At 38.8% G+C, this 19441-nt stretch overlaps 1 protein-coding gene across 1 annotated transcript; it reads left to right on the plus strand.

Moving 5' to 3' along the window:
* The first annotated feature begins 1673 nt into the window (after positions 1-1673).
* On the plus strand, positions 1674-11862 carry LOC110049194 (uncharacterized). The gene is made up of 6 exons (XM_089292245.1): positions 1674-1987; positions 2532-2788; positions 3057-3171; positions 10066-10105; positions 10514-10640; positions 10819-11862. Exons 1-6 carry the CDS (start codon positions 1879-1881, stop codon positions 11335-11337), a joined length of 1167 nt encoding a protein of 388 aa, XP_089148371.1. The 5' UTR covers positions 1674-1878; the 3' UTR covers positions 11338-11862.
* Positions 11863-19441: the final 7579 nt, after the last annotated feature.

Genomic DNA, 19441 nt, shown 5'->3' on the forward strand with positions numbered 1-19441 from the left:
GCAGCTTGATTTCATATATTACTCTTACTTCATTCCAACTCTTGCTCCTACTCTAAAGGGGGTGGGTACACTTATATATGTTATTTGCCGGCTTGGAGGTCCGTATGGTGAAAAACTGTGACCGAGGTCCTGAAAATGCTGCCCGAGGCCGCAGGCGGAGGGCAGCATTTTCAAGCTGGAGGTGCGAAGTTTGAAGTTTTACTACAAAAACAATTTCTGTCAGTCGTTCCTTTTAAAATCCCTTCGTCACTTTTCTACCGTAAATTGCATTGCAGAAAGCAAGGAAATTCGTTAAGTGTACTCCACAGAAATTCTTCTAAATACAGCAACGATCAGAGAGGTACACTCGACTGAAATTGACTCAAATTTTACGGCGAGAGAAACTCAGGATTACGCGCCAATACAGCGCCAAGCTACAAACAATTAAGCATACTCTCACAACTTCAAAACACTCAATTGAATTTACTTACAGTGACTTTCCTTGCCATTTTAGAGTAAACAAAGATAAACTTGCGTTGACTAATCGTCGATGGATGTGGAAAAAAGGCAAAAGATTGACGTTACCTCTAACTTTTAGGAGCGAAATTTAGGCAGCGGGAAAAAAATCCGGCCCGTGGGCCGTATCGTAAAAAGCTGGACCGGTCACGTGCGTACGATTCGCCAATCAAATTCGAGGATTTAGAATTCCGGTCCGCTCAGATGCTTGAGAGAAAAAAAAATTATTTTCCATTCCATAACTAACTCCCTCACCCGCCCAAGTACCAAGTACGGATTTTCTGTTATGTGTTACCCTCTGTAAATAAAGTTGTTAATTACTTACTTACTCACTCACTCACTCACTCACTCACTCACTCACTCACTCACTCACTCACTCATTCACTCACTCAAGCGTTTTTGGCACCATTTTCTCATACCGATTCGACAGGATTAGGTGAAAATTAGAGATAGCAAAACCCATTCGACCTTTTTCCTGACTGATATTAGACAGAATTATTTCGAAGAATATGACTTATTCAAGACTTGCAACGGAAGAGAAAATTCAACGAGAACATTATGTCAATTATGACTAAAAACAACTAAAACCAGCATTTCCTCGCTCACAGAGGTTACGACGAGGAGGATTTATATTAACTGAAGTCGTATTTCACATAGTGGTGTCTGGTCCCTGGAACCGTGATATCTACATGCAGGGTTTGTGAGAGTTAATGGCTAACGTGGGATTTGTTTCAAAGGGGTTCAAAGTCAAGAAAGATAATCTGAAGGATAGAAGTAAACATGAAGCACTGCTTGTTCGTTTGTCTAGAGTATTGCCCAACAGGAAAGGCGCTTCGAGAAGAAATGCTTGTCTCTTCAAGAGTATTCAAGAAGGTCTTGATGAATTGAGGGGCGTGAAGACACAGTCGCTGTTTTACACTTGTTAATTGTCCATGGTTTGAGCAATTATAGCATAATTTATTTTTTCGGCTGAGCCAGCGCTGTTTTCGTTGTTTGTAGTCATCATAAGCAACCTTAACACCTAGGAAGAGTAAACCATGGACATGGCCTCAGTCATACTTTTTTTTTTCTGGCTACGGCCCTGTATGCAGTAATCAGCCAGCCAAAATAATTTGGTTATATTTTTAAAAAGAAGTTAGTACTTAGACATTTTTCAATTTTAACTTTCTAAATTCCTGTTCTTTAAGTTGATACTTAGCTAATTTTCATTGCCACCCGCTACAGCATCTTAGCAATCAACCAATTTATTCAATACTGTCAATATATGAAAACCACCCATTAGGCTGATGACATTACGCAGCTTAAACACAAGAACATCTGCTGTCAAATTAAAGGCAGAAACTTGCTGAAACTCCCTGAGACTCTCAATTTATCATCCAGAAGATGATGGCTTCCTCACTGGAGATTCAGTTTAAGCATAAATTTGCAATCAACCTTTACATCATTTGTATTTCACTTGGAATCATTTCCTCGATATGTTGTGGTTGCTCTGGTAAGCATACTCTCCTAGTTTGTTTGTTTTTTTTTTTCTCTTAGTTGGATTTTCGGAATATAGATGGTTTTACGGAGCCTGAAATTGTCTGCATAAAAGCACAGCGTTGACTGGGCTTTTCCTGTCGAATTGATTTCCTAGGCAAAACATAAATATGCTCTAGTGAAAGTTTCTAGCTTGTCGCCTCTTCCAGAATCTTAAATGATGACAACAGTCAAAAATCGATTACCGCCCTTTGATGTTGTGTCAATTGAATTAGATTCGAGTGGTCAACAATTCAAATAATTCAAACGAAGAACAATATTATATATGAATATCGGCATAATAACAATTTAGAAAGTAAATCATGCAGTATATGTAAGCAATATATATGGCGAAATAAAGGCAAAAGTTTAATAAAAGAAAAAATACAACAATAAAATGCCCAACGGAAATTCAGATACGCAGTCTTTCCTCTGAAAATATTGTACTCAGGAAGACCATCCTGTTTTGTTTCCAATTAATGTTTAAAACTTAATTTTTAATTTCTTTAATTCCTTTTTAGACGATGAATGTCGCAACATCATATTCAAGGAACCAGTTGCAAACAAGGCAATGAAGAACCACGTAATTAAGTATGAGGAGGTGCCCAGTGAAGGGAGCTGTCGCTTGATGTGCTATATGGAGCCCAATTGTGTGTCCATCAATTTAGGACCATTGGAGGAAGGAAAACACAAATGCGAGTTGAACAACGCTACAGATGAAAACCAGTTTGCAAATTATCTTGTAAATAAACCGGATTTTACCTATCTTGCTATCGAGGTAATTTCATACAAGACTCCCAATTAATTACAGTCATTGAAAGAAAGCCCACAATGCAAATTTGTAAAATAAAAGTTTGACAGTTAAAATCCCAGTATTCTAAGGTTACCTTACATCTTTGAACTCCTTCCAATTTGTTATTTGTTGTGTGCTGTAGACGTTCATTCAATATTTGAAACTTTTTGCAAACTGCTTCAGACACGAGAACCCTCTCATGCACTTTGAAAATCAGTCTAATAGAAGATATCTCGACTTTTTCTCCTAACAGAATCTCTGTAGCAGCAGCCCATGTTTGGACAATGGGACCTGTCAAGCTGGATTCACCAGTAAAGGATATCGCTGTATCTGTCGCCCTGGATTCACAGGAACGAACTGTCGTAAAGGTAAATTGAAATAATTAATTCAAAAATAAAATAATGACTTAACTAAAATACAATAGATAAATTAATTCATTCATTTAACACACAGGGGAAGATCTTATAAACTTTCCGTTTTCCAAAATATATTGTCCTTTCTCATCCAGTTACGTTTGTGAGGTGAACACCGATTGCACGGCAAACTTCAGTTCTTTCTCATCTTATCAATTTGCTTGAAACGTTAAAACGATGCAATGGTCATTATGCGTGTATCCTCGAAGACCCATGGTTAGTTAATTGGGGAGGGACGAAGTAAAATTGGCAAACAAACCTATTCGTTAATTAAGAGCCAGTTCCTATAAATACCGAGAACGAGATGACGGTTGCGAATTTTTTACTTCTTCATATTTTGCCCAAATGACCTCTGTAGTGAGTTGTTTTCGAAAATACCATTCAAAGGTCCTGAAGCGCTTTAGTCTTTTCGAAGTCGGGGAAAGTTTGAAAATCGCCATTTTAGCTGCCTGATGCCGCCGAAAATGGCCGAAAATTGTGCATTTACTTTTCGCTCGTACAGATCAACGCGATGATATCTACCAATATACTTTGGGTAGCTCATAGTGCATGTCTTGCTGTTTCTAAAACATTACTTTGATTAGTAAAAGCTCCAAGCTTAATAATATTTTAGGCCGATAAAAGTACCTTCATCGAAGCTCGTGAGCGAAATGGCTAATTTTAGCTAATTTCAATACCATCAAAAGCCCACTGGTACATTGAATTTGAAGTCGTAACTAAAATTTTCTGAAAGCCCATACTCTATATTATGTTGTGTGAAAGTCTCTTCCGCGGCCCGAAAAAACTAACCCATCGAGAGACATAAACGTGTGGTACATTATTGTAAATTCGTCATTCGTAAAACCAACATGGAACTTGGCCAGCTACCTTCATCAAGAACAAAAATAAGCGAATGGAAATCTTTTTCGTCAATAAGGATACTTGTAATCTGTTTTTTTTTTTCCTTCTAGATTGACCACATGATTAACTTTTGCAAACATTTGCAGTTAAATCAAAATAGACGCTGCTTTTGGTACATTTTAATGTTATGCAATTTTATTTCGATCATCGGCACGTGCATATCGCCCGAAACTGATTTTCCTTCCGCCTACTGTATGTTTCTTTTTGAAGGTTACAACTGTAGCACACATTATTCGTTCAATATCGGCAGTTTTAACTTTTGTGGAACACCCATGGCCACAGCCATACTCGACTTCAAGTAAAAAAAAGACATTTTGAAACGTGAAGTTTGAGTAGACAATCGATTACAGTTGCATCCATCATGTTTGGCGTAAATATTCGAACACAACCATTTCATGTAAACAGGTACACTCTACTTTAAAAACAACCGTCTCATCGCAGCATTTTTTGAAATCCTGGTCTGAGACCAGGTAATGCCGATAACAAAGCGCGAGCAGTTGACGAAACTTCATCATCAACTGTCGAAACGTTGTACTTGTGGAATAAGCAAGATGATTCAAACTTTGTACTTCTTACCCGTGTGTTTACAGTTCTTATGGATACAGTTCCCCTGTCTTTTACCACCAGATTTATAGATGAATCGTTCGTTTCCTATCACTTAATATGGCACATACCTCTGAATAAAACACATACTGTGACATCATTTTTCTTGGAGTGTTCCAACAGGCGTCCGCCAATTGCAAAACGTAAGCAGCAAGACAGAAAACTAAAAGGCTTCTTCGTCAATCGCACTACGCTGTCCAGATTTCTTTCTTACAAAGTTTCCAGACTTCGCTCTCTTTTAAAATTCCAAGACTTCGCCGTTCTGTTGGCCAGTCCGAATAACTGTCATGGCCTTAGTTGAGTAAGTACTTGACTTTGTTTGGTGGTCCCATTTTGGACAATTAGGCAATTGTGGATTTCGTGACAATCTGCCACTGTACCAAACATGTCGATATCTGACGTTTTGCAAAGTGAGTGAAGATGGCGACGTGGACCTCGAGGGGAGGGAGACACCCATATAAGAAGGACGGGGATGCTCCTGAAAAATTTTGATCTTCTAAGATCCCCTAAGAGGTACCAAGATCCTGTTTTTTCTCCTCTAAAAGATACCAATTCTTACATAACACGTTATCTCCCCGCGTCATATTTTTTTCGGCTCAATACCCTAAAAGGCATCGCAAAAGCTCCCGCTTTGGACCTTTTGAGGCTGAACACCCTGAGTGCTACTAAAACTTCATTTTTAACCCCTAAAAGGGGGAGGGGGAGGGGGCGTTGACAGGAAATCCAAACTGCTCCTTGCTCGCCTCGTGTAGGCAGGGTGTTTTCTCTATGTCTGGTTGGAAAAGGGAAACTACAGTCGATCCTGCACAACCATCTCTCCACAAAGGACCACCTCTCTGCAACGGCCACTTTTTTCATTCCGGCGGACGGTCACTCTTATTTTAATCTCTACAACGGCCTCGACAACAGCAACAGCCACTAAAACACGTCCCAACTGCCAAAAAAACCTCTTCACAACGGCCAGTTAATCAACAACCGACGAACGCTGTCCACAAAACCCCATTTTTTATTGGACATGGTCACGAAACTTGATCCATGCCGCAGGTCTTTGGTCTCTGTTTCTGTTTGGTTTCTGTCTTATTGATATATTTTGATTGTGTTACGAATTTACATGTTACACTAAGCCTTTTTTAAGATAAAAATGTTGAAACCCAAGAAAATATCGGTGTCATATTTCACCCCTACTGATACCGCTCCATAACGGCGACTTTCCTTGTCCCCAAAGTGGACGTTGTAGAAAGTTTCGACTTTATTACCGTTAATAAAAAAAATACACCCTTCCTATTGAACTTTAAAATACAGGTATATTGCTCCAGGTTTTTTAATATAGAAATGCACCAGGGACATGACTGGGATGGAAAAAGAAGACCTAGGAGGCACTAGTCTTAAATGGATACGTGTTGAGAATTTACCTACATATTCACTCCTGTTACCGGTTCCTTTTTAAACCTATATAAACTATACAGTCGAACGTCCACTAATGGTCACCTCTCCACAGTGAACTCCTCTCTACAACAGACACATTTTTTTTGTCCCGGTGGACAGTCCATACATTCGCTCTTACTTTTGCCTCTGAAATGCGCGAAATAAGGCTACAATACATAATGCCTAACTATTTTATACCGCCTAATTATTGATGGGAAGTTCGCTAAGTCAATAATTGTGAATTCTCAAGGTGAAATAAAGGAAAATTTTAGCTCTTCTGAGTGTCCGATTTTTGGAAAGCGCCCATATTATTGTCTATATAGTTTAGCAGAGGGCAACGGGGGTGAATATGTATGTAAACTCACACCGCGTATCTAAGATCTGATGCCCCCTAGATCTCCTTTGTCTTTTTTGTATTCCTGCCCTATCACTGGTGCATTTCTATTCAAAAAGTACGAACGACAAACATGTATTTTAAAGGTAAAGAGGAAAGGTGTTTGCACAACTTTTGTGAACGCGGTAATACTTTCCATTAATCTACGTAGACATGCCGTGATAACACGACCCGCGGACGGCTCTGTCAGTTCGTCGAGTTCTGTCCTCCTGCAGAATTAAACAACACCCACAAGCAAACAGTTTCACTCGCCGCCATCTTCACCCACTTTGGACACTTTGCAAGTGGCCGTTTGTCTCGCAATCCACATTTGCTGGATGGTCTGAACTGGGACCACCAAACAAAGTCAAGAACTTACTCAACTAACACCATGACAATTATTCGGACTGACCGACAGAACGGCGAAGTCTTGGAATTTTTTTAAAAAAAGCGAAGTCTGGAAACTTTGTAAGAAAGAAATCTGGAAAGCGCAGTGCGATTGACAAAGAAGCCTCTGTGGTTTTGCTGTCTTGCTGCTTACGTTTTGTAAGTGGCCGCGGACGACTGTTGGAACACAGTAAAGAAAAGTGATGTCATAGTATGTGTTTTATTCAGAGGTACGTACTATATTACCTGAAGAAACGAGCGACTCATTTATAAATCTGGTGGTAACAGACAGGGGCAATTGTATCCATAAGAATTGCAAGCACATGGGTGAGAAATACAAAGGTTGAATCATATTGCTTATTCCATAAGTACAACGTTTCGACAGTTGATCATAAAGTTTCGTCAACTGCTCGCGCTTTGTTATCGGCATTACCTAGTTTCAGACCAGGATTTCAAAAAAAGGCTACGATGAGACGGTTGTTTTTAAAGTAGAGCGTACCTGTTTACATGAAATGATTGTGCTCGAATATTTACGCCAAACATGATGGATGCAACTGTAATCGATTGTTTACTCAAACTTGACGTTTCAAAATGTTTTTTTTTTACTTGAAGTCAAGTTTGGCTGTGGCCATGGGTGTTCCACAAAAGTTAAAACTGCCGATATTGAACGAATAATGTGTGCTACAGTTGTAACCTTCAAAAAGAAACATACAGTAGGCGGAAGGAAAATCAGTTTCGGGCGCCTTGCACGTGCCGGTGATCGAAATACTAATACTAACACTAACACTAACACTAACACTAACACTAACACTAACACTAACACTAACACTAACACTAACACTAACACTAACACTAACACTAACACTAACAAACACTAACACTAACACTAACACTAACACTAACACTAACACTAACACTAACACTAACACTAACACTAACACTAACACTAACACTAACACTAACACTAACACTAACACTAACACTAACACTAACACTAACACTAACACTAACGCTAACGCTTCGTTTCCCATGCCGCCTGTTGACGTGAAAATAAGGGGTGTAAAAGTTCCTTGTTCGATATCCAAAACCCTCCTCGCGTAAAGGCGCTTCTTCTCATTCTCATGATTGCGGTATATCTGTTGGAGCTCTAGGTCCCTATACGAATCAGCATTAGGGTGACAAACCCTCACGTCAAAGAATGCTGATCGTTGGTTCTCCCAGAACCCGCGCGCATGAATATCTAATCTCGCATCTGGAGCTTGATTAGAACCTCTTCCCAGCTGTTCACCCGAGATGTCTTGCAGGACAGGCTCAATCTCAACATCGGTACAAACCATATTCAGGAGTTCAGCTTCTAAGTCCCTCAGCTCATTGTGACGTTGGGTAACGAACCCACCTCTCTTGCATATCATTGCGTGGTCCACTGTAAAAGCATCATCGCATACACAGGTGGAGGGGATATCATCAACCGGCCAATCGTAGCGCAGTTTGATTGCATCGCGGAACTCTCTCTTATTTAGATTGAAACCCATTTCACGAAGGGGGAGTACCGTCAGCCAAACAGATGACCCTTTTTCCGCAGCAAGGTCAAGTGCCCGTTGGACTTTCTGTGGGGCTACCCCTCTGATATGCTGTGCCCTGTCTTGGAGCACCGTTGCTCTCTCACTCCTCATTGCCTGTTGTAGTGGCTTGACCAAAGAATCATCCGGCATCTGATGGGATTGAGCCACGATCTGTTGGACCAGCGGGATGGTAACTTTGACGGAGGAGGATTGCTCAAGATTTGCGTCAAGACACGGGTTTGTCATGCCAAACCCCCCTAGACGGACTGGCAGTGCTAGAATGTCCCTGTCCAGCCGAGTGCACCTATGCTCCGTAATTGCAGGGATGAGTATTAATAATAATGATAATTAATAATAATAATAATAATAATTAATACTAATACTAATACTAATACTAATACTAATGGTAATGCTAATGCTAATGCTAATGCTAATGCTAATGCTAATACTAATACTAATGCTAATGCTAATGCTAATGCTAATACTAATACTGATGCTAATGCTAATACTAATGCTAATGCTAATGCTAATGCTAATGCTAATGCTAATGCTAATGCTAATGCTAATAATAATAATAATAATAATAATAATAATAATAAAGCTTTATTTAACTGAAAGACCGATCAGCGAAGTCCGGGAGGAAGACGCTGGTATAAACCGATGGTCAGTATCTATAAATTACATGGTAAAAAACAATAATCAATCAAACAATACTAATAATAATCTAAACACTACATTTATGATCAGTCTTGTCTAAATCACTAAATAAAAAAAATCACGAAATAAATTTGCATAACATTAAAATGTACCAAAAGCAGCGTCTATTTTGATTTAACTGCAAATGTTTGCAAAAGTTAATCATTTGGTCAATCTAAAAGGAAAAAAAAAAAACAGATTACAAGTATCCTTACTGACGAAAAAGGTTTCCATTCGCTTATTTTTGTTCTTGATGAAGGTAGCTGGCCAAGTTCCATGTTAGTTTCGCGAATGACGAATTTACAAAAATGCACCACACGCTTATGTCTCTCGATGGGTTAGTTTTTTCGGGCCGCGGAAGAGACTTTCACACAACATAATATAGAGTATGGGCTTTCAGAAAATTTTAGTTTCGACTTCAAATTCAATGTACCAGTGGGCTTTTGATGGTATTGAAATTAGCTAAAATTAGCCATTTCGCTCACGAGCTTCGATGAAGGTACTTTTATCGGCCTAAAATATTATTAAACTTGGAGCTTTTACTAATCAAAGTAATGTTTTAGAAACAGCAAGACATGCACTTTGAGTTACCCAAAGTATATAGGTAGATATCACCGCGTTGATCTGTACGAGCGAAAAGAAAATGCACAATTTTTGGCCATTTTCGGCGGCATCAGGCAGCTAAAATGGCGATTTTCAAACTTTTCTCGATTTCGAAAAAACTAAAGCGCTTCAGGACCTTTGAATGGTATTCTCGAAAACAACTCACTACAGAGGTTATTTGGGCAAAATATGAAGAAATCGAAAATTTCGCGACTGTCATCTCATTCTCGGTATTTACAGGAACTGGCTCTTAAACTACTTTTCAGTCAGTTGTTTTGTTTTCAAATTCTTCTACTGCAGGTCCTCCAAAATCATGTAAGGAGCTCTATGAACTACACAAGTAAGTCATTAAACTTTTCACGAAAAGTGTTCAAAGCACGCACGGAGGACGTACTCACACCATGGGAGGAGACTCACAACCGGACTCTGAAAACGGCTGGAAGTGGAGTCCACTCCAGACAAAACAAAACAAAAAACTTGGACGATAAGGGATGAGACTCTAACAGATAAACTACATAGCTAATTATTTAATAAGTAGAATACATTTTATTGCTTTTAAAAAACGTCCAAAGCTGATACAAAGGGGCATACCCGCGGTTCTTAGAGCCAACAGTATATAACTAATAATTTTATTTCCTGTGACCTTTACAGCTAGTGTAATAATCAAAAGCGCAAATTACTTAAGCCTAGTCACAGAAGATTGCCGATCTAAAGGTAGCCTATTGAAAGACATTTCTGTATTTGACAGCTCGAGGGTGAGTCAGTTGGTTACGCTCCATGTTGACTCAAAACCAATTTCTGTTCTCTGTCACATGGGAGATTTTGGATGTGGAGATGGAGGATGGACACCGGTCATGAAAATTGACGGCAACAAGGTATATTACAAGTGTAAGCCAAGGCTTTCAAAACTCAGTTCACAATATTCAGTTGTTTCGTCAACCCCTTTTAAGCCATGCATCACATGTGAAAACTGTTTAAGTTATCTCAGGTCTGGTAAATTTCATTCAATAGAAACAGGTTTTGGGAAGTTTATTTTCTTCTATTCCTCCTCAGAGCACATTTCATTATGACTCAGAGTACTGGAGTAACAAAACTGAATACAACCTTCCTGGAGGGGAGACTGGGTTTGACTCAAAAGAGACCAAATTACCATTCTACTGGAACACATCCTTCTCCAAGATCTGTCTTGGTATAAATATCGGCCAAAAGATTAACTTCATCGTCATCAAGAAGCAGGCCGACTCTCTGTACTCGCTGATCGCTGACGGGCAATACCGCAACACCTCACTGGGTCGTGACACGTGGAAGAAGTTGATTGGTTCACAGGCCTCCTTACAGACCCACTGTAACAAAGAAGGCTTCAATGTGATGTGTACTTCTAATACCCATTCTAAAGCAAGAATCGGCATCGTTAGCAACGAGCAAAATCTCTGCTCCACTTGTGACTCAAGAATCGGGTTTGGTACTGCAGGGTATTCTGATGACTCCAACACGTGTGGAAACCAAGCAATGTACGATCCAGATAATGGAGAGAAACACATCAAAGCCATGGGTTACATCCTGTTGCAGTGACAAGGAAAACATAAATAAACCTTTTAATCAAACCGATATTTGGAGTCATGTCGATGTAACTTTCAAACATAAATATAGTTCAGAGCACGAAAATTAAACCACTCTAAGTGTTAAAATCCTTGTTACATTTTTCATTCCAGATAACCTGTAACCACAGACAACAAGCTGATAACACTGCTACTTTGAGTTTACTTGTACTAACTAATTAGCACATAACCTCGTTCCCAGATGTGACGAAGTTATTACAATCAGATTTTAATCACGTAACCTTTTGTAAGGAGCGAGAAAGAAGACGATAAATAAATTGTCAAAATGGCTGTCAAACAGTAACATAATAGCAGCTTGATTTCAGTTATTACTCTTACTTCACTCCCACTTTTGCTTTTATCCAAGGAGGGCTGGGTAGTTTTTTTCTTTCTTGTTTTACTATCGAATCCCGTCACTAATCAGATTACTGGCCCACCTCAACAGGTCTGAATTTAGCTGATCTGACGATAACCTATGCTTAACTTATGCTACGCTCCCACCAACGAAAACAACGAAAATTAAAGCAAAAGAAGAAAGTGTTAGATTTTTTGGTGCAAACCATTTTGATTTTATCGTCTGTGGCTCTAATCCTAGCCTCCTTCGCAGAAGCTCTTAGGGCTTGCCACGCGAGGGAGATTGCGTGACAAGCCTTATGACCGTCAGTTAGGGCTTTCCACAAGTTGCCCGAGATTTCCCGAAGAGTTGCCCGCGATTTATCAAAAAGTTGCTCAAAAAAGTCAAAAGTTGCTTTTTGTAACGAAAATTGCTCATAAGTTGCTGCAAAAAAAACAAAAAAACAAAAAAACAAAACAAAATTTGTTGTTCTCTTCCTATATTTGATCTGATGAAAAAGTACAACAAAAGCAACATTTACAAGAATTTTTGTGCAACTTTGTGGTGTAACCAACGTTGCTAAATAACTTTGTCCTCAATTTAAACCAAAAAATGTATGAGTAAAGACTACGTATCAATATTAATTTCTAGCGCAAACTTCAAACTTCCAGCTGTCGAACTGTCAACTTTTGAACGAATGGGATTTTAATGACTTTTTTAAGTAGCCAATCAAAAAGCGAGAAAAACCATAGACCATGTTCGCGCCATTTTGAATAAAATTCACTTATCTTTGTTTACGGCAAGTTCACGGCGTCTTTTTCCTCATTTATTCCCGGCATTTGACCATTTTGGGGTCTTGTTATTGTAAAAAAGCAAATTGACGTCAGTGTTTTTATGCGTCTGTCCTTATATTGATGATAAATTTCATTACGGAACCACTCGTCCGCGGCTCGTGTTTCCACAGCCACTTTAACAATGTTATGACTCAATTTTTCATCAATAAGAGGACAGACGCATAAAAAAAAAACTGACGTCAATTTGTTACACCTGAGACACTCGAGTCAGTCGATTGTGACTTCTCGTCTGCTATTTTGAATTTAAAGAAAAACGCTGACCTAGCATTCCGGCTGCACACATCTTGCATTCATGATGTGCAGCTATCCGCCCCAGGGGGAGGGGCATCTGGCTTTTTTTTCGCAGGAAATTAATAAAATGTCTTCTAAAACATTGTAAAATATGGAAGCAAGGCCAATTTAAGCACTAAAAGCTGTTCCAGTTTCTCAGAACTGATAGAGAACTAGATATTGCTCAGAATGCAAAAACTTTTTCGAAGCGAAAAAGGTTGCTCGAAATACAAGGAGTTGCCAAAAAGTTGCCGAGCAACCAAAGCCGGGGTAGAAGGCTACTCTAACCCTTACTCCATCTCTCTCGGTTGAAAATAAAAGTTAGCAACAGCCAGTCAATCTTCTCCTTAAGAAATAGAAAACGTGTACTGTGTTTCTATCGATGTTCTTACCACATTTTGACGTCTTCTGTGATCTATTACTGAACAGACGCTCGGCAACATGGAATCTATTTGTTTTATATAATAACGAAACAAACTACTACAGCTTTTTTATTTCAAAATCTTTGAACATAATTCTAAAGCCGGCCTTTCCCCACTTTGGCGAACAGGAAAAAAGCCACCTGACGAAATCTATTGACTATACAAAATGAAGGAATCTCCTCGGTTGCTATGCGTCGCAAAGAATTGTGATTGGTTTAGGCAAATCACGCCTCTGTCAAACTTGAGTCGAGCGTCGCTTCTCGTGGAATGAAAACTTACAGTGAAAGCAGAATTGAGCTGCGAAATCTACAAATCCTAAAGAAAATGCTGGAAAAGTCAAGTCAGTTTTTGTAATCAGAGCAGCCCTGTAAGCCGAAAAGTTTGGACGCTGCCTTGCATATTGCAGGAGTTGAAAAATACGCCGGGAAAACTTGCGGTTGCAGTCAATCTGGAGGCCATTCGATTCGAGTTTTGAATGAAAGGAGCGGAAATTTGTGTCCTCTGTGGTTGGTGATTTTCAAATCAGTTTGAAATAGTGTCGGAGATACCTTTTAGCTGCGATACAGTTGGCCGTGAGCTGTAGTGAGCTATACTTTGCTCGCTGCTGTGCCCTGAAACGGACTGGAACATTCGCATCGGAAAGCAAGGTTGTGTGTTTATTTTAACTGATTGAAGTGATGTTTCGATGTGTCATTCTTGACATCAATCAGTGTTTCAAAAATTATTTTGAGACTGAGAAGAGTTGAATTTTTTAAATGAATTAATGTCATAAACATTTTGTTTATTGGGTTTGTTAAATTCGAGATAAAGCAATGGTTCTGGGCTTACCAAGACCAACTTTGTGCTTGGTTCAGTGTCGCTCGACTGCCGACTGAGACTTCTAGAGTATTTTTTCCGAGTCATTTTCTAAAAAAAAAAAAACGGCTTTATCTTTCTTCTTCCTGCTTTTCGTACCTATTTAATGCCTCGACAAGACTGATTTGTACCTTATCTTTTGCCCAGTCACGTAAAATATTATCTAAATTCTCAAAACATTCCGCCATTTTGAAACACACAGGGAAAAACTTTGAAAAGATGGCGTCAATAGTGCGTCTGTCCTCTAATAAATCATAGGCGAAAACCAATCAAAACGCGAGAATGACTTGGGTTATTATATAAAATTCCATAGAAACACGGAGAACATGTTTTCTATTGCTTTTAGAAAACACAGCGACAAAAAAAGGGGAACAACGCGTTTACTTTGATCATCAAAATGTAAAAGGTTAAGGGCTATTTTCTAATTAAGGTCATTCCTCAGTATTGCATTGCGCATCCTTACTGCGCATAATTTATGGCGTCATTAGCGCGCGTTCGTGCACGCGCACATTGAAAACATGACGGATTTGCCTTGATGTTGAGTTCTGTCAGTTGAAAAATGGCTTTAGCTCACTAACGAGCTCGGGCTCCCCATATTTTTTTCCAGTCATTTCAATCAACTAATCATTAGCTTTGCGTGAGAAAAGATTGATCTGATTTCTATGTTTGAAAATTGAATAAATAAGAAAAATAGCAGCTGTACTGTAGACCTTTCTATTTACAGTTTGATGACCGTGGCAAGCAATTTAGTTCTAATGTTTTAACAAAGATTCAGTTTTCTGTCAAAATCAAACTTAAAAAGCTTATTTGTGTCCGACAGAAGTATTGACTGTAGTTTGAGGCGTGTTTTTTATGAGTCTGGGCTCACAAAGAGTTTACAATAACTCGGAATGCGTTCTTGTAGTAAGCATTAAATAACGCTAAAATAGGACATTTTGAATGCCTCACTGCTCCTTAACGAGCATGGGCACCCCCTTTTTTATTTCATAAGTTAAGTTCTCATATGATAAATATTCATTGGACAAAGTTTGAACGAAAATCTGTGTGCAGTTTTATTTCAGGGGAATTACCTTAACAATTAGATTATGAGCTCGAGATTTCTATCAAGTGATACTTGATGAGGCCGAAGGCCGAATCAACTATGACCTCTTAGAAATCGAGAGCGAATAATCTAATTGTTTTAGTAGAATTGTTCCAAAAGTTTACTTCAGATAACGATTTCCAATTATTTGTTTAGGTATTATTAAGCTTTGGGCCTGAAAAAGATCGCTCGGATTGAATTGTCATTTGAAATTGAAGTTGTGTGCGCGCGCACATCAGTTTTTTCAATAATTTCAACTTTCTGAAAAGTCAAGAAACCGTAAATGTCCTTCGTTTAGACTTCCTAGGAATTTCATGATCCATCAAAATAAATTATTTTCCTCCAAAACTTTGGAAAAACGAAAAAAACGTCATTTCCAAGACGACCTCCAGCCACTGCACACTAACGGCTGATAGTGTTCAATGGCTCAGCCAATCAGATTACAGCATTTGCATTAGTATACTAGTAGAATTCTACTAATAAATAATATTACATAGTATTAGTAGAATTCTACTAGCACACTAATACAAATGATGCAATCTGATTGGCTGAGTGGCGAGATGATGTTCATCTGCCGAGAGACGTCACTATCAGCTCATAGTTCCGAATCCCCTTCCGAAAAAAATACCCGGATGGATAGTACTCTTCCGTGAAAATGTTTCTGTAAACAAGCGGGATTATAGAAATTCAACAGTTGAAATTGTATTAAGTGGGTTTTTGTCTGTTTTGGTATTTATATTCTACAATTGGCTTTCTCGGCTTTCATCTAAAAAGGTTCAAAATAATTCAATATGATTTTTGAACTGGCGCGCGGAAGAAAATTTGGTGGTGAACAATTAGGACACAGAATGTTTATGTCTCGGAACTATCGGTCCGATAGTTATCCCTTGGAAATTTGATGTTCTTAAAACTAGCATATTTCCGAATCTTCGCTTCTCGGGCAAATATTTCTTTTACGAACATCAAATTTCAGCCGATAATCCCTCAGCAGAAACACTTTTAATTAGTGTGCAGTGGCTAGAGGTCGTCCACGAAATGGCGACGCTCTTTTCGCCTTTCCAAAGTTTCGAAGAAATTTTAAATGAAAATGGATAATTACATTTCCGAGAACACACTAAAAAAGGATATTTACGATTTCTTGATTTCGAAAAACTTGAAATTATTGAAAAAAAAAATGATGCGCGCGCCAACACAATTGCAATTTCAAATGACAATTTAGTCCGAGCGATCTATCTAAGGTGCGAAGTTTGATAATACGTCGAGGTATTATTGGAAACGGTTATTTGAGGTAAATTTCGCAGTCATAATTCTACTAACACAATTATATATTGGGAAGAATATGGCCCAGTGAAGACTTTCAGCGGAAGAAATAATTCAGACGAAAACACGGTCCTCCCCTTTCGAAAGCGAAGTTGAACCGGATTTATTTAAAGTGAAGTCGTATTTGCATAGAGTCTGGTGCCTGTAACCACAATATCTATAACACATTTACCCTCTGACGTGCAAGGTTACAAGCTTACTCGTACCCCACCGCGGTACAAATGTGGCCAATGAGGGATATGACTCTAACAGATAAACTACATAGTTAATTATTCAATAACCATGATAAGTAGAATACGTTTTCTGGCTATAAGAAAGGTCCCAAGCTGATACAAAAGCGCGCGGACCTGTGGTTCTTAGAGTCAATAGTATTTAAGTGATCACTGTCTTTTCTGCGACGTTCAAATATCTAAAGCGCAAATTACTTTAAACTAACTACAGAAGCTTGCTGATTTAAAAACAGGTTGTTTAAAGTTATTTTTATCTTCAACAGGTCAAGGGTGAGTCAACTGGTCACGCTCCACGTCGACTCGAAACCAATTTCTGGTCTCTGTCACGTGGGAGATTTTGGATGTGAAGATGGAGGATGGACACCGGTCATGAAGACTGATCGCAGCAAGGTATATTACAAGCGTAAGCCACAGTTTTCAAAACTCAATTCAGAATATTTAGTTGTTCCAGCTTAACCTCTTTAAGCCATGAATCATATTTGAAAACGGTTTAAGTTTTCTCTCGTCTGGTAAATTCAAAACAATAAAACAGCATTTGCAAAGTTTTTTTTTTTTTTGTTTTTGTTTTTGTTTTTAGCATAGGGAATGCTGTTTTCTTACAGAAAAGTAATGACGAGTGGGTAAGACAGCCCCATCTGTTTCGCGCAAATAGCCATTCGAATAATAACCCCTTCAAATGATGCATAAATGAAAACGATTATAGTATTGAGGATTAAACGCAAAATATAAATAGCTTTTGGAATGTTTATTTTGCTTCTATGCATTCTCCGCAGAGAACCTTTCATTATACTTCGGGATATTGGAACGATAAAAATGAATACAATCCCTCCTGGAGGGGAGATTGGGTGTGACTTACAAGAGACCAAGTTACCGACCTACTGGAACACATCCTTCTCCAAGATCTGTCTTGATATGAAGATCGGCCAGAAGATCAAGTTCATTGTCATCAACAAGCAGGCTAACTCTCTGTACTCACTGTTCGCTGATGGGCAATACCGCGCCACCTCACTGGATCGTAACACATGAAAGACGCTGATTGGTTTACAGGCCTCCTTACAGCGAAACTGCAACATGGGTTCAATGTTGTGAGTACTGATAGTACTCATTCAAAAGCAAGAATCGGCATCCTTGGAAATAATGAAGACGACTGCAAGTTATGTGATTCTAGAATCGGGTTTGGAACAGGAGGAGAACATGATGACAATAACACGTGTGGAAACGAGGCAAGGAACGGGGCAGATAATGAATACAAACACATCAAAGCCATGGGTTACATCCTGGTGCAGTGACAAGGAAAATAAAAAACGTTCAAGAAAACGGGCCTAATGCAATTTTATACAACACGTAAGTGAAGTCTTTTACTTTCATTAGAATTGTTATCGCATAAAATTAAAAAGCTAATGACAAAAAAGCTTGCCACTCCTCTAAAACCTTACTATTTTTTAAAAGCTTTAATTAGCAATACTGAGATGGGGAAGGGCATAACTTAAAGCCCTCGATCATTCCTGTAACTTCCAGTGTACTAAAGTTATGACAACAAAGCACAAATTGTTAAATGAAAGATTTATGGCATGTCCATACGTGTTTTACATAGTATTGAGCTATGACGTCTCAAATTGTACAGATGCATGATAAATGAATTATCTTCGAACTTATGATAAATAACCTCCCCCTGGCTGGGAAACAGTAATTTGTACTCTTATCCCTACACTTTCATCTACTCAGAACCCCTACCCAATCTCACCCCAACCAGCCTCTACTTAACAGATCTGATGACAACCCCTTGCGCTGTTTCCATTATGTTGCCATCCAATTCACGAGAAAAGAGGTACAATTTAATTTATTAAGATTAAGCAATTCTTGATATATCGTGGGATAACAAAAATGAAAAGATATTTTTCTGTGGTAAAATCCCTTTATACTTTCATGGAAAGATCCCAATGATTTTAGGTATCCCAAATATAGGCATTCCAAAACTAAAAGGTGTGCTTATTTCTCACATCTCCGGCTGTCACGTTCCACAACCGATGGAACTGGATTATTGCAATGAACGGATACGACACAAGAATCAAATCTAGAAGTCCGCCATGCTGCTTTAATAATCAACTTCCCAACTTACATTGCGCCCTTAAGTATATTATGTATGATGCACCGAAATGTACCTTACAAACACTACACCGGCTTTTAACAAAAAATTCTATCTCTATTTATATCAGGTGCAAAACACAAAATTCGTTCGCTAAATTTTACAGTTTTTGTTCACTGTCAAGTTTTAGTCAAATTTACCAGAAAAACTGAGACTGGAGGAGGCGATAGAGAGTGGAACCTGTATCTTCAATGCCAAAACACTTGAAGAGCAAACTTTAGTATCTTTATCCATTAATTAACCTAACCTATCTGTAATGTTAGCATGGAATAATTTGGCTGACCCCTTTCTCTAACAACCTGCCTGGTTTTTTCAGACAATAACTCAACACCGGATTGTCATCTCAGGCCCCGTCCACACGAATCCGGATATTTTTTAATCCGCAACTTTTTCTTTCCGGATTCAAAAATTCAAATCAAATTCCTGTCGACACGCATCCGATGGTATCCCGATTCATTCTCAAGAAACTAGGCCTACACGACGTCCCGCCTAATTGGTTTATTGTTCGGTAAAAGACTAGACAGGATTTTGCTACGTCATCGGATTCGAAAATATCCGGATTCACC

Source organism: Orbicella faveolata, unplaced genomic scaffold (assembly GCF_042242905.1).
Source record: "Orbicella faveolata isolate gen_17 unplaced genomic scaffold, um_ofav_v1 contig_24, whole genome shotgun sequence".
NCBI lineage: Eukaryota > Metazoa > Cnidaria > Anthozoa > Scleractinia > Merulinidae > Orbicella > Orbicella faveolata.